Below are 13,942 nucleotides of genomic sequence, written 5' to 3' on the forward strand. Positions count from 1 at the left end.
AACTTCACTAGTTGTGCTGGCTACTACATCCCATGCATCAAAGGAGCAGTCCGCTCTGCTTTGTCTATGGTATCAAGAGTATATACCTCTATACTGTTGATGATAAGGACATTCTGCTTGTGTCTACAGTCCATTCAGAAAAAGATGGGCCCTGGCTCTGGCGAGCTCCCGTATTTGGCGATTTTTCGTGATTTCATTGTACACAGTGCAGTGCTGCGATATTTGAACTTTGAAAAAGAGTCCAAAAAGGGTACCTGAACTGGGGTTCGAACCCCACAATGCACTGTTGCAGGCAGGGTCAAACGGCCTGGATTTTGATGGTTTTTTTCCAATTCAATGCTTCTGGGGCAAAACCTGGCCGATATCCTATTCTTGTTATGGCTTGCTTTTTGGACAAATAGACTTCAGAAACATAATTGGAAGAGGATTCCATAGGGGATTGCAGAAAAAAATTCTAAAATAACTCAAAGTTTGACCCATTTATGGCCAAAAGCTAGAAGTCCATCTTTTTCTGAATGGACTGTATGAGATGTACCAATTCTTGGCCGCTGTTTCCCCGCTCCAAATTTCTTCACTTCACCCTCTAACTTCCTTTCTTTATTACAGTGCCTTGCATTCCTTCCGGAATTCCCCGTATAATATCATTCACAACACACTCCATAGCGAGGAAGTTCGTTCTTGGGTAGATGTTCCGTATCCTCCAGACAGCTGTTTGGCTCATTAAGACCTCCTCAGGGGAGGTAGATTAGATTAAGATTATTTCCAAATGGCCGAGTTTGTCGCTACTTCTGAGTTACATTGATCCAGTCCAAGAATACCAAGGGGCATGCTGCATGCAGTTCAAGAGGACCAAGACCTGCTGCATGCAGTTCAAGAGGACCAAGACATGCTGCATGCAGTTCAAGAGGACCAAGACATGCTGCATGCAGTTCAAGACGAAGAGGACCAGTCGTCCAGCAAGGCTACTACTTATAGTCACTGTAGTACTATAGCAGATACCACTGTAGTACCACAGGGGGAGAGGGAGGAGGGGGGGGGGGGGAGGAGGGTGCCCATTCATGGAACCATTTCTTCTGGATTTGCCGGTTGCACGTCCTTTCCGAAAAGGACAAAGTAAGATTACAGAAGTTACAAGTATGTGTACTCTCTTAGTACAGTAGTGGTTCCCATTGGTTGTTGCTTTACCTAGAGCAGTCAAATATTCCGATATATTTACAATTTCAATAGGGCTATATTGACCGCTTATATTTGACTCCTTTTTAGGGATTGAACACATGCTTTGGTTTGTCATGATAAATCCAAGTTGACTTTGTTCTAGGCCAATAGGAAATATAACCTCGTAAAAGACCTCCGCTTCACCTCGATCTTTTACTCGGCTTTTATTTCATACATGTATGTCGACCTCCTACCCAGTCAATACATACATGTACTTGCATAGCTTACAGTAGTGGTGTGCATGGGTAACCGTGCTACCCGTGCTACCCGTGCACACCCGTGAGGACCTCGGCTAAACAGGTACAGAATAGCACCCGAACACCCGAAGTCGCAGATGACATCATGTACAGTGCACGTGTACAAACTTTGTATAGTTCATGCAATACTGTAAAAGCCATTATTCTAACAAGGCGCATATATAACGATTTCCCAAAATCGACTGGTTTACGTGTACCAAAGGTAACGACTCTCGCTTATTCTCAACGCTCAATAGGACAGCATATGTATCGATTTCTGTATAACGATTTCTATTTTAACGAAAGATTTCTCCTCGTTAACTCGTTAGAGTTAGCACTTCGTTATATATATATGGCTTTTACAGTACTCCGCACGTCTATCCAGTGTGTAAGCAAGAGAACATGAAAACCAGAGTGTGCAGCTCGGATGGGTTGCTGTCACGGCGGAATTCCGTGATGATTGATGATCATTTTAGTGATGTAGTACGTACAAGCAGGATTCAAGCAGGTCTCTTTCTGCACAACTGCAGCTCAGTTGTACACACTACGCCATTTCCCACCTCAGATCTTCGCCAAATAATTATGATGTAATCACGGAATTCCGCCGTGACAGGATACCCATAGTAGAAAAAGTCCCAAGCTGCATATTCTGGTTTTCATGTCACTCTTGATGTAAAGGAAGGGGTGCATTGTGGCATTACCATGGAAACATTACCCAATCGGGTACCCGTGCTACCCGTGGAAACTACCCGAACCAGATACCCGAAGAAAATGTTACCCGACTCAGCCCTAGTTTACAGCGGCAGGGGAACGCGAGTAGAACTCTGGTGGTACAACCTGCCTCAAACATGTACACACTGTACTCTGTAATAGGCGATTCACACGACAGGCAAATCCACGTTTGTCAGGTGCCCGCAGGAAGTGAAACGTGAGGCTGCAGTTCACACGGCAGCGGGTGGCGGCCAGAGCTCCCGGGAGTATCCGGTGAGTATACGGCGTTACTGTGGTGATTTGGAATGAGTACCCAAAGACAAAGGCCAAACAACCAGGGTTTGAGACTACCGTACGATAGTACGACCTCACAGCCTCATAACTGTAAAAGTGCCCGCAGATGAGTGCATCCGCGGGCAAAAAGGCCATGGACACTTTTGATTCCCGCGGGCAAATTTTTGTCCCCCGCAGGAATATCTCCATGGTGACTTTCCTGTAAACGTGGATTTGCCTGTCGTGTGAATCGCCTATAATAGTGACCATGGTGACGTACAAGCTGAAGCAGCTGCCTGCCGCCCACCCCTTCACCACACACATACCACCACAGCCCTACCCGGACCCAAGACTCTCGCAGGGCACACGCCACCACTGCCTGCCGTAAACGGAGAAGATTCGGCATACATACATGTATAATAATTACTCAATCTGCGATTATACATTTATAGGCAACACGTTAACACAACGGCACAACAAATGAAGAGTTTCCGCACGGAAGTAACAGGGTTTCGGTAGGTATTATTTTTCGAAACAAGTCACTTACCGGTACCGGTGCTGGTAGACTATCAAGCTGCTAGCGACATAATCATTGCATGCTCCGCCGTCGCCCCTTCGAAGAACTGCGGTCATCATGGTCATTTGTGTAGGCCTGGCAAGACTTCAGCTCGCCTGGCTTGCAATGATACCATGCTCTAACATGCCGACTTGACTGCCTTCATTTCAGTTCCTACAGACCAGAACACAAAAGAGTGTTGTGTTTACCCGAGTTGTACAACATTGAAGTCGTTACTCAGGCCTGAACAAAGAATTAAAAGCAACGGCATCAATCACATACGACGCTAACACAACAGGCCCCAAACAAAGAACTGCTGCTTCCAAAGCAGGTCAGTGACTTACCTCGACTCACTGATGACCATGGCTGAAGACGGTACCTTCTGAGTCTGAACTTCTCCTTGCATATAACCTCATCTCAGTTCGACTAAGTCTGAATACTTGTCTTCGGTCACCTTAGTCCTTATTTCAAATGGAGCTGTTGCGTTGGCTAGACTAGTGGTGGTGAGTAGATCTATTGAGTGATGGCACTCTGCCTTGTGTCTTTACTTTTCATAGCCGGTAGATCTACGGCCCAATACGGGGTCGAAAGAAAGGTGCCATCTTGCACAATGATTATCTGGCCGGGTAGTGTAAGAGGGAGGACTTAGACTTAGGACGTAACTCGTTAGGTGTTGTGAAGCGTTGACTCGCCATGTGTATCGTTACCGCCCGCGTTCACACTTTTCAGACTTCAGCTGCTGGTCTGCGATGTGTTACTACTAGTATTAGTTGTGAGTGTGATGCGCTTGCTGGCACGAGTTGTTCAGCCTACACTCGTACCCTGTCGATGTACAGGTTTACCCTCATAATTACTGTAAAACCGGAAAGTTTAAAACGACCAAAAAGTAACGTTTTTGTAATTTTGGCATGACAACTTGCAGAAAGTTTAACGATGCATATACTGTACAACGGAAAGAACATACATCGATGTGCGCATGTGTACATACAACACAGACATCTCAAACCGGGTTCACGATAACATTTCTTCAAATAACCAAAAAGTGGTCGTTAAAATGACTCTGTGACTCGTTAGACTTTCCGGGTTTACAATAGTCAAAGCGGGCGAGCGCGGGGGGGGGGGGGGGGGGGGGGAGGAGGTTCAACACGCTCCGTGTCTCTTCGGGCGCTTTTCTTCTCCGTGGTTGACTGTCCAACCCATAAATAGCATAATGCCATATCTCCCAGTATTGACATTTCACACGGTCAGTCTGGCATGAGCACTGCTATTCGAATCTGTTTCCGTCTTGGACTGTCACGATAAAAATATATAATTCAAATGAATAGCAGCGCGAGTGGAGCTGTGGCCGATCGCCCATGCCTTGTTTGCTCAGTAAAGACATGAAGTTGCAGGGAGCATCGAGAATGTTCTTGAAGATAACTTCTACCTTCATGATAGGATGTAACCAAATCTTGTGATATGACGTAAGATAGTAAAAAAGTACAATTTCTTCTTCACCAATAGAATAACAATCACGATAGTGATAATGATAATTATTGTCTTTGCAATGATAGGAGTGGTAGGATCTGAATGAGTAAGGTTACTCACTGCTCCGGCTTGCTCCGGCGGAAGCCATCGACTCATAATACTGCCGGGTCAGCCTTGCTCGTTTGATATCGATGTAAATAAACTAAATACAGCTGAGTACAGAATGCGATTATATTTCGGGAATGCGACTGATGTCAAATAGGCAATTAGCCTGTGCTAGAAAAATGTTCAGCCGTAGCTTGGCCCAGTCAGGGAGTCACGGCCATAGTCTGATGGTACTCGATCCATGCTAACCATGGTACCCATAACGTTAGAAACAAGTCACTGTAATGATGTGATATACATAGGTCCGTGACTACTGGATGACTACAGCTAAGAATATCTCTACTCAAGTGCACATGCAACTACTATACGTAAAATAAAAGCTCACAAACAACACGAGACGAAGAGCAAATAACAATACTGGTACAACAAATAACAATACTGGTACAACGAGAGCAAGAACGGATGACTGGAACACACCACACATGTAGATGCCACATTTACAACTCTAGCAAAACCCGGCAACCATACACCTTCCGTTGGCACAGGTAGAAAAGCAACTGGTCACCTACAGAGAGTTGAAGTAGAAACTTTACATGGATGAGAGGTGGAGAGATTGAGGCACCGCGTAGAAACCAATGGAGAGACGGTTTGAGCTTACGACGAAGCAACAACATCATCCAGTGCAGTATCATTACTCGCATCGTCCTTCTGCCAGATATCCTTCTCTTGTCTGCGTAAGCGCCGGAACCTGGCAATGAAGAAGCGCGTGATGTACTGCCCAAACTCTAGCAATGTAAGCATACTGGCACCTATAAACAGACCAAGATTACCGCCGACACTGCCAAACAAAGTCGAGAGAGTGACCGATACTTGCTCATCGATCCTTTCATACGACAGGCTCTCGTAAAACACGTTAATTTGTGCAAAGTTCTCACGTACCAGTTGCAGGTTGGTAGTTATATTGCGCGGGTTGTCATAGAGTCCGAAATCTGTGAGCACTTCAATGATGAGCTCTGACGCAATGAAGTTCGGGAACAGATCCCACGACAATGCGGAGCCATAGATATAGGTGTTAGGCGGTGCCTCGCATGGTAACAGACACCTACTCCTGCACTCACTGTACACCGACACGTTATTATGAAATGCATAATCCAACAGCGAAGAGCAGGAGAAGTATTCCTGCACGCTGCAGTAGCGAGACACTCTTCGTCCCGATGGTAATGTCAACGTCACGCCAGCGGACACGGTGAGCGGCAGACATTCACACTCTTCAGCAATGTACTGATTCTGACAATCCAGCTCACAGCGAGCAGGAGAATACGGCAAGGACTTGTCACGATTCAAATTCTCGTTGGTACACGGTGGAGTACGGTAGGGAGAGCCAAGGATGTGACGACGCGCCGGCTTCACAGCAATATTCGCTCGTTGTCCTGGACCGACATAGATAGCGTGCTGTCCTCTTCGCACTAGCTCTCCAGGGTTGTGAATATATACCTCAACTCCAGCCGAGAGTAACGTTATTCCAGCATACTCGTTCTGGTTGACGTTGATGATGAACCTTCTTCCACCGTTGACACCAATGGTGGTCTGATATGGGAATCTTCCGTCAGCATTATACGTGTGACATAGTCCAAGCGCTGTGATGAATGTAATGAAAGAGCTGCTGTTCTCGTATGTATAAACAGTACCATTGGTTGACAGGCTCCTCGCCAGCTCATCCAGCACCATGTTTTCTTTGCTCTGACCGATCTCCTGTATAATCTCTGCCGGTAATCTTGTATCACTTTCGGTAAGAGTGTCTCTCTGCTGCGCAGTGAACGGACAACCTCGAGCATCATCAATCACCGTCAGATTGTATGTTCGGCACAGGAAAGCTAGATTGCGCAGGGATTTCGCCACACCCGACGCTAGTGCCACGTTGGAGTTACAGATGGTGATAGCGGGAGTGGGCAGGGAATCAGCTGTAATGATATCAACCTTAGTGTTGGATGGGAAACCAGCGTAGTTGATCGCTGCCGTTATGAAGAAGTAGAAAAACCCACACAGGCACCCTAGCACGCCCAACAACCACACGAACCTCAGCAAGAGACCACCACGAAATGTGTATTGAACACCGTGCATGGTAGTCTCGCCGAAGAATTCCCGGAGGCCACTGATACCGCCGTAATCCACTTCATCGCTACTAGCAGCGGTAGACCCATCGCTAGGATCCCCGCTGTCCGTCATTTCGAATACTGGCTATGTCCAAACTCTACAAAATACAACTATAAAATGAAACTGATCATGATGATTGCCGCATGATTACCGGTATTTTGAACATTATGAATGCAATTTTTGTTCAGTGTCACTGTCAGTGCATCGCTTTTGCAGCTACATCACACGTACATGTAGCTGCAATGATTATGTATAAGAACGAGGTCTGTCTCGTTGTCCAGGAAACGACCAATCAGCGACATTCCCGCCAAGGGCCTTATCAGAGTTTAAAGGGGAAGTTAAGGCAAAAATTAAAATTTCACCAGTTGTAGTCTTCGGGGTGCTGAGTCGAATGGTCTTGGTCCGAGGAAGCTGAGACGCTCCCTTCCTACTTGAATCCCAATCGAACTCGCGCACTTCCACCGAAACTGGGTGACTGCGCCCTACTAGATGGGGATTTGTATGCAAAATGTCACTAAAAGCGCCATTTCGTTCTTATAAAAGCACGGATGACCGCGATTGGCCCATATGTTGTAGTCTTTTGGACGCTGAGTCGACTGGTTTTGGTCCCAAAAGGCTGCGATGCAGCGTTCCTCCTTTATTCCCAATCGAACATGGTTGAAGAAGCGGTCACGTGGTCCTGGGTGCCCAAATCACCTGGTCACCACGCCAGCAGGTGACAACTTTCACACCAAGGTTCAACTCGAGTTCAACTCGAGTGACAGGACTGCACCCAAAAAAGGTCAAACAGGCTAGTAAGTTGTACCCTGCAGGCACGGTGACCAGGTGATTTGGGCACCCAGGAGCACGTGACCACTTGTTCAACCATGTTCCATTGGGAATAAAGGAGGAACGCTGCATCGCAGCCTTTTCGGACCAAAACCAGTCGACTAAGCATCCAAAAGACTACAACATATGGGCCAATCGCCGTCATCCGTGCTTTTATAAGAACGAAATGGCGCTTTTAGTGACATTTTGCATACAAATCCCCATAGTAGGGCGCAGTCACCCAGTTTCAGTGGAAGTGCGCGAGTTCGATTGGGATTCAAGTAGGAAGGGAGCGTCTCAGCTTCCTCGGACCACGACCATTCGACTCAGCACCCCGAAGACTACAACTGGTGCAATTTTAATTTTTGCCTTAACTTCCCCTTTAAAGCCCGCTCAATCGTTATTAATACTACTCTTGATGACGCGTCGAGGGCCTTGGATTAGTTTAAAGCCCGCTGAATATACTCTAAACTGGTGCGTACAACTCCCTGTATGCATAATAGTACGGTGCAGATAATGAACTCTGCATAACGTGTACGGTGTACTACTAAAAGCTACGCAATTCAGAAGTGTGTACGGTTTTTGCCTCCCGTATTCTTTCATCTGTACGAATTTTCTTTGTCAACAGCTTGCGGAAACCTATAAAAAGCGAGGATCAAAGTCATTAGAGTTATCGACAAGGGGCTCTCAAAGCCCCTAAATAGCTCCACAAGCTACATACATGTATGAATAAGAATGAAGCTCGCAATAAGAGCCCAGCATTTCATTTGCTTCCATTCTACTTTTAGTAGTCCTAAGTGGTGCTGAGTTACCATAACTTACCTAGAAGAAAATATTCTTTCATACCACACCAAGTCTCTCTGCACACAAACCACAAAACTACCCAATATAGTGGTACACAAGCATAATGGAAGTGAGATAATGCATGTAACCTCGTTCTAAAATAGTTAGTGCATGGCAGGGAGGGTCTTATGGCTTGTTTGTGCCCTTCAGGTTAGCCCTCGGGCCTACGGCCCTCAGGCTAACCTGTCGGGCACTAACAAGCCATAAGGCCCTCCCTGCCATGCACTAACCTATAACTAAAGCTACCGTAGCTCTACACATCTGCGCTGTTTTCAAGGCTCTGATCGAATCACATACATGTACATCATAGTGTACATACTGGTACTCAGTCCGGAGTGCAGGACAGGCTAGTCCACGGCATGGTAGAGTCTACCACAGCACTCGTCATCATACTTCATAGTGACTATGCATGGTGACCATGCATAGTGACCATGCATGGTCACCATGCATAGTGACTATGCATGGAGACCACCACTGGCACTGACCGGCCTGACGGTGACCGACTCGGACAGTCGGAGCACGGAAAGGGGCCCAGATATCAAGACAAGAGTGGTTATGACTGTACTCATGATGCCATGCTACTGAGCACACAGCCACAGACTCAGGTCTACATGGTCTAGCTGGGACCCAGGATCATCGACCATACCAGGCACGTAGCACCGCAGTCGGAGGTGGTCCGGCTGGGGGGTCGGGGGCCGACGGGAAGTCTCTCCCTGGAAATTTTGAAATTAGGGTGCAAAATCCTGCATTCCGGGCGTGGTCGGGCGGAAAAGTGGTCCGGCCAAAGGCGGATCTGCCAGACCAGCTGCTACACCCCTGCATTCAGACCCCTGCATTCAGACCCTGTGTACATTGTACAATGTCAATAGTACCATCTCTACAATGTCATACAGTCAACTTTGCGTATAACGACACTCGGTCGGGTACCAGAAAAGTGTCCTTATTCGCGAAGTGTCGTTATACCCGAAGTCTCATTATAATGTATGCAGGTAGAATGGACTTTGCTCTGGGCATGAAAAGTCTGTCGTTATTCGCGAATTGTCGTTATATCCGCAGTCGTTATATCCGCAGTCGTTATATCCGCAGTCGTTATATCCGCAGTCGTTATATCCGCAGTCGTTATATCCGCAGTCGTTATATCCGCAGTCGTTATATCCGCAGTCGTTATATCCGCAGTCGTTATATCCGCAGTCGTTATATCCGCAGTCGTTATATCCGCAGTCGTTATATCCGCAGTCGTTATATCCGCAGTCGTTATATCCGCAGTCGTTATATCCGCAGTCGTTATATCCGCAGTCGTTATATCCGCAGTCGTTATATCCGCAGTCGTTATATCCGCAGTCGTTATATCCGCAGTCGTTATATCCGCAGTCGTTATATCCGCAGTCGTTATATTCGCAGTCGTTATATTCGCAGTCGTTATATCCGCAGTCGTTTATATCCGCAGTCGTTATATCCGCAGTCGTTATATCCGCAGTCGTTATATCCGCAGTCGTTATATCCGCAGTCGTTATATCCGCAGTCGTTATATCCGCAGTGGTTATATCCGCAGTCGTTATATCCGCAGTCGTTATATCCGCAGTCGTTATATCCGCAGTGGTTATATCCGCAGTCGTTATATCCGCAGTCGTTATATCCGCAGTCGTTATATCCGCAGTCGTTATATCCGCAGTCGTTATATCCGCAGTCGTTATTAGTGAAGTTGACTGTATACGTACGCAGTGCTGCTCAATATGAAGTCTGATCGTGTGAGTCAAGTTTGCGCCTTGCACCATTTCGCAGCCCAGTGTTCGCAGGTCTAGAGCCGCGCAATGCCAGGCGCGTACTTGAGTGACTCGATGGGATTTCCACATTGAGCAGTGCTGTTGTACACAATAGTACTATATGCACACTACAATGTGTAGAACATGCACATGTACAAGTAACTCGAACTTGTGATACTACGAGTAGTGTAGTGTAGTGTAGTGTAGTGTAGTGTAGTGTAGTGTAGTGTAGTGTAGTGTAGTGTAGTGTAGTGTAGTGTAGTGTAGTGTAGTGTAGTGTAGTGTAGTGTAGTGTAGTGTAGTGTAGTGTAGTGTAGTGTAGTGTAGTGTAGTGTAGTGTAGTGTAGTGTAGTGTAGTGTAGAGTAGTGTAGAGTAGTGTAGCATGAAAACTCAGCCTCATTTTAAAATAAAAATGTACAGGGGAATGAAAGGGAAAAAGAAAACTCAAATCCGATAGGCTGGAGCAGCAGCAGGTAGCCATGGACTCAGCTCTACACCCAGCTACCATGGTTACCGAGTAACTCAATGTGATCACTATGGCAAAGCAGCAGTTGCCTACGCATCAGTGCAGTGTAATCCAACACCTTCCTCCTGTACTGCATGCCTCGCTGAGTTCTCAGTCTGTGGCCATAGTGGCAGAGAACTGCACGAGCGTTGAGCCTGTCTCTCCCAACACAACCTTCTTGACGTACACCCATGCTGCTGGGACACCGTCGTGAGGGCCCAGCGCAGTCACACTAACAATCTCATTAGGACTTCCTTGCACGTTTACCTGCAAACCTGTCGCCGTACACTCGTACATGTAAGGAAAGCGACTCTCCGCAACTGGAACGTACTTGTCCAGTTCGCCCAGAAGAACCCAGCCATTGTCGCACATCACTGGCCAGATGGTTGTCAGGTATGGCGTGAAACTTCCATCTTTTGGACTGGCTGGTATTGTCAAAATCTCAGCAGAGCCATCATCTGTTGTCGGGACAGTGGCAGTATTCACACACTGGCTGGCTGCATGACCAGTGATGCACGGCGGTTCATTCCATCGTACACGATACACCAACAACACAGAGTCAGCGACATCACTGTCTGACCCGACATCACTGTCTGACCCGACATCACTGTCTGACCCGACATCACTGTCTGACCCGACATCACTGTCTGACCCGGACTGGCCTGGTCTAGTCGTATTACACAGTGTAGCCAGGTTGCCAGATGGTAACCAAAGATCAGCGGCTGTAAGCATCCAACTTGCCGTCAGCTGGAAAGATACCAGAATGAACGCCACCGTCTGCTTTCCCCTACCGCAGTAGGTACCAAAGATACTGCCATTTTGTGGTGCTCGTTTACTGCTCATAGTGGCATCAAGAGCAGTGGCTGGCTTTGCTGGCTGCAGTAGCCTGCCGTTTTGCTGGCAAGTGCGCATTATCAGAGATCTATTAGTCATGCCTGGAGCATCGCTGAATCCAACCGGGCCAGTCGATAGGATAGCTAGTATAGTGTGCAGCTCCAGTGAAGCATTGGTATGATCAGCTGGACAGCCCTGTGGCTTGCAGCCTCCGATTTGAGTAGCAAGTGGCATGTTGTCAGTAGTCCAGAAGGTATCCTTGGACGGTGCTACACCCATGGACCACATCAACAGAGAGCTGAAGCCCACTTTATAGCTTACACCGTTCCTGAAGTCTCGGCTAGCTCTGATGTTTGTGACGTAGGGATAGTAAAGTGAGAGAAGTACATTTGTAGATGCTGCCAGACACCATTGCATTGGAATATCTTTATCCACAGCTGCTTGGTTCAGACCATCCATCCACATCTCTGCAGCCGACACTGATTTCGTCAGAGCTGATACACAATAGTAATTGGCTGTAAGGAAGTCAATTTCGTATGACATCATTCCCATGCTGATGCCCAGTGTGAATAGTGCAGTGTAGAACACAGAAGCCTGCTCTGGTGTGCTGGTCATGAAAGCACCATGACATAGTGATGCATTGCTGATCAACATGGAGAAGTTCCCTCCATTACTCTTACTCTTAGCATACTTGGTATCATTGCAAAAATACGGCGCATACAGCTGAAGCGGAAGGCCGAATTTCTCCCGAAATGCCTTGACAGACATGCCAGCGTACGCTGCATTCGGTTCCCACTCACTAACACACCAGGATACATCAGTTCCCTTCAGCCACCATTCTCCTTGATGCGATAAATAACGAATTGGAACATTGATGTCATCCAAGTAGGCCTTGACGTTCAACAGCTTCTGCACACAGCCCTCCGTACAGTAACAGTACATAGCTCCGTTGTCGGTCTGATAGCCGAGGTATTGTAGAGTCGGGTCTGCACGTTTCGCGGCTTTGCCGTTAGGGGAGTGCGTAGCCTGCATGAGTTTCCCGTAATCATGCATGGCCTGTGTCAGACCATGCTGGCCATAGAAAACTAGAAATGTTTGATTGAATCCAGCCGGCAAGCTCAGGACAGAGCGGCTTATACCGGGTATCCAGTCAGCCTTCTCTCCATTGTAGCGGGTGTTTGTCTGACTGGAGCTCAGGAAGTGATCAAACACGGACAGTATGATGACGCCCGCAGTGTTCACTGGTGCAGCGCTATTCACATAAACTCGTGGACCTGTTGTTATGCCATAGTTTTTTCTCTCTTCTTCAGGACCAATGGCATTTTGAACTTGGGATGACTGCCAGCCTAGATACGTGGCATGCTCAAGGAACGAGTCTTCGGCCTTCCTTAGTACCGGATAATTGGTGATGACGTCACCAGAGTCGGCACCGTGCGTTCCCGTCAATGATGTGTTTGTGATGTTGTATGTGAAAGCAATGATGTTTCCCACACGTGGGTACGTCTTTGCAATTGTCACAAACGTGACATCGCCGGCCTTCCAGGTTTCCTCCCAGCCACTGTAATCCCCTATGGAGTCAACATCACTTCGCAGTCTCCTGCTCGCCAGGACTAATTTCTTAGCGACAGGCTTTGGAGCATTTTCCTTGCCATCATGCCTGCTAGAGTCATCAGTGACTGTGTGGTTTGCATCGCTAGAAAACCACTCCTGCTCGCTGATGATAGCCACACCAGATCCATATAGAAGTGGCTGTTCATCCAGAAGGATTGTGTAGTCGCCAGCTGAGTTTGCGCGTAATCGCAACTGAGCATCACAGTGCGACCATAGCAGTGTGAACGCTGCAAACAGCATCACAGTCATCCATATCAACAACTGTGTGTCATTGGCTTTGGCTTCGGTTGGTCTACGAAAGATACTCGGTAGCGAGCAAATCTAGAGTGCAGTCCTCATCCGGAGTAAGATCAGGATTGGATGAGACTGCCGGCAGCATGCCAGCCTGTCCTGCATTTAATTACTATAGCTAGACTTTTAGTCCAAGTCTTGTTGTTCATTGTGAACTATGGAGTACAAATGCGCTAAGTGGATTAGACTATTTTAGAGGTCTACGTCTAGTACCAGTATCTATACCAAACGGGGAGTGACATCTGGTGTCCATCACCAATGGTTACCGTCCTTGGACTTGGTGTCACTTGCCAGTAATCCCGGCTCAGAGACAAGCCACTTTGTCAGCTTGTCAACCAACGTCACAATGAAATTATTGAATAACATGACTCTTTGCTATATATGTTACATGCAGTCGTGGTACTCCACTAGACTCTCAAGTAATTCAGTTGGAGGTGGGTCGTGCTCGTGATCTCGCCACAGGCAGGAGTCAGGCTCACTCCTGAGGCCCCAGCGCCAGTGCTGACAGACGACGTCGACGTGCAAGTCAGATGTCCTTGGTGGTCCTCATGTCGGTATCCATGGTATCAT

At 47.3% G+C, this 13,942-nt stretch overlaps 2 protein-coding genes across 2 annotated transcripts; both read right to left on the reverse strand.

Moving 5' to 3' along the window:
• Nucleotides 1–4,455: 4,455 nt before the first annotated feature.
• LOC135813754 (acid-sensing ion channel 1C-like) lies at nt 4,456–6,852 on the reverse strand. Its single transcript, XM_065326760.1, has one exon. The coding sequence runs from the start codon at nt 6,787–6,789 to the stop codon at nt 5,218–5,220; it is 1,572 nt and encodes a 523-aa protein (XP_065182832.1). The 5' UTR covers nt 6,790–6,852; the 3' UTR covers nt 4,456–5,217.
• A 3,065-nt stretch (nt 6,853–9,917) lies between these two features.
• LOC135813755 (uncharacterized) lies at nt 9,918–13,512 on the reverse strand. Its single transcript, XM_065326761.1, has one exon. The coding sequence runs from the start codon at nt 13,328–13,330 to the stop codon at nt 10,748–10,750; it is 2,583 nt and encodes an 860-aa protein (XP_065182833.1). The 5' UTR covers nt 13,331–13,512; the 3' UTR covers nt 9,918–10,747.
• Nucleotides 13,513–13,942: the final 430 nt, after the last annotated feature.

This window comes from Sycon ciliatum, chromosome 4 (assembly GCF_964019385.1).
Source record: "Sycon ciliatum chromosome 4, ocSycCili1.1, whole genome shotgun sequence".
In the NCBI taxonomy this organism is placed as follows: domain Eukaryota; kingdom Metazoa; phylum Porifera; class Calcarea; order Leucosolenida; family Sycettidae; genus Sycon; species Sycon ciliatum.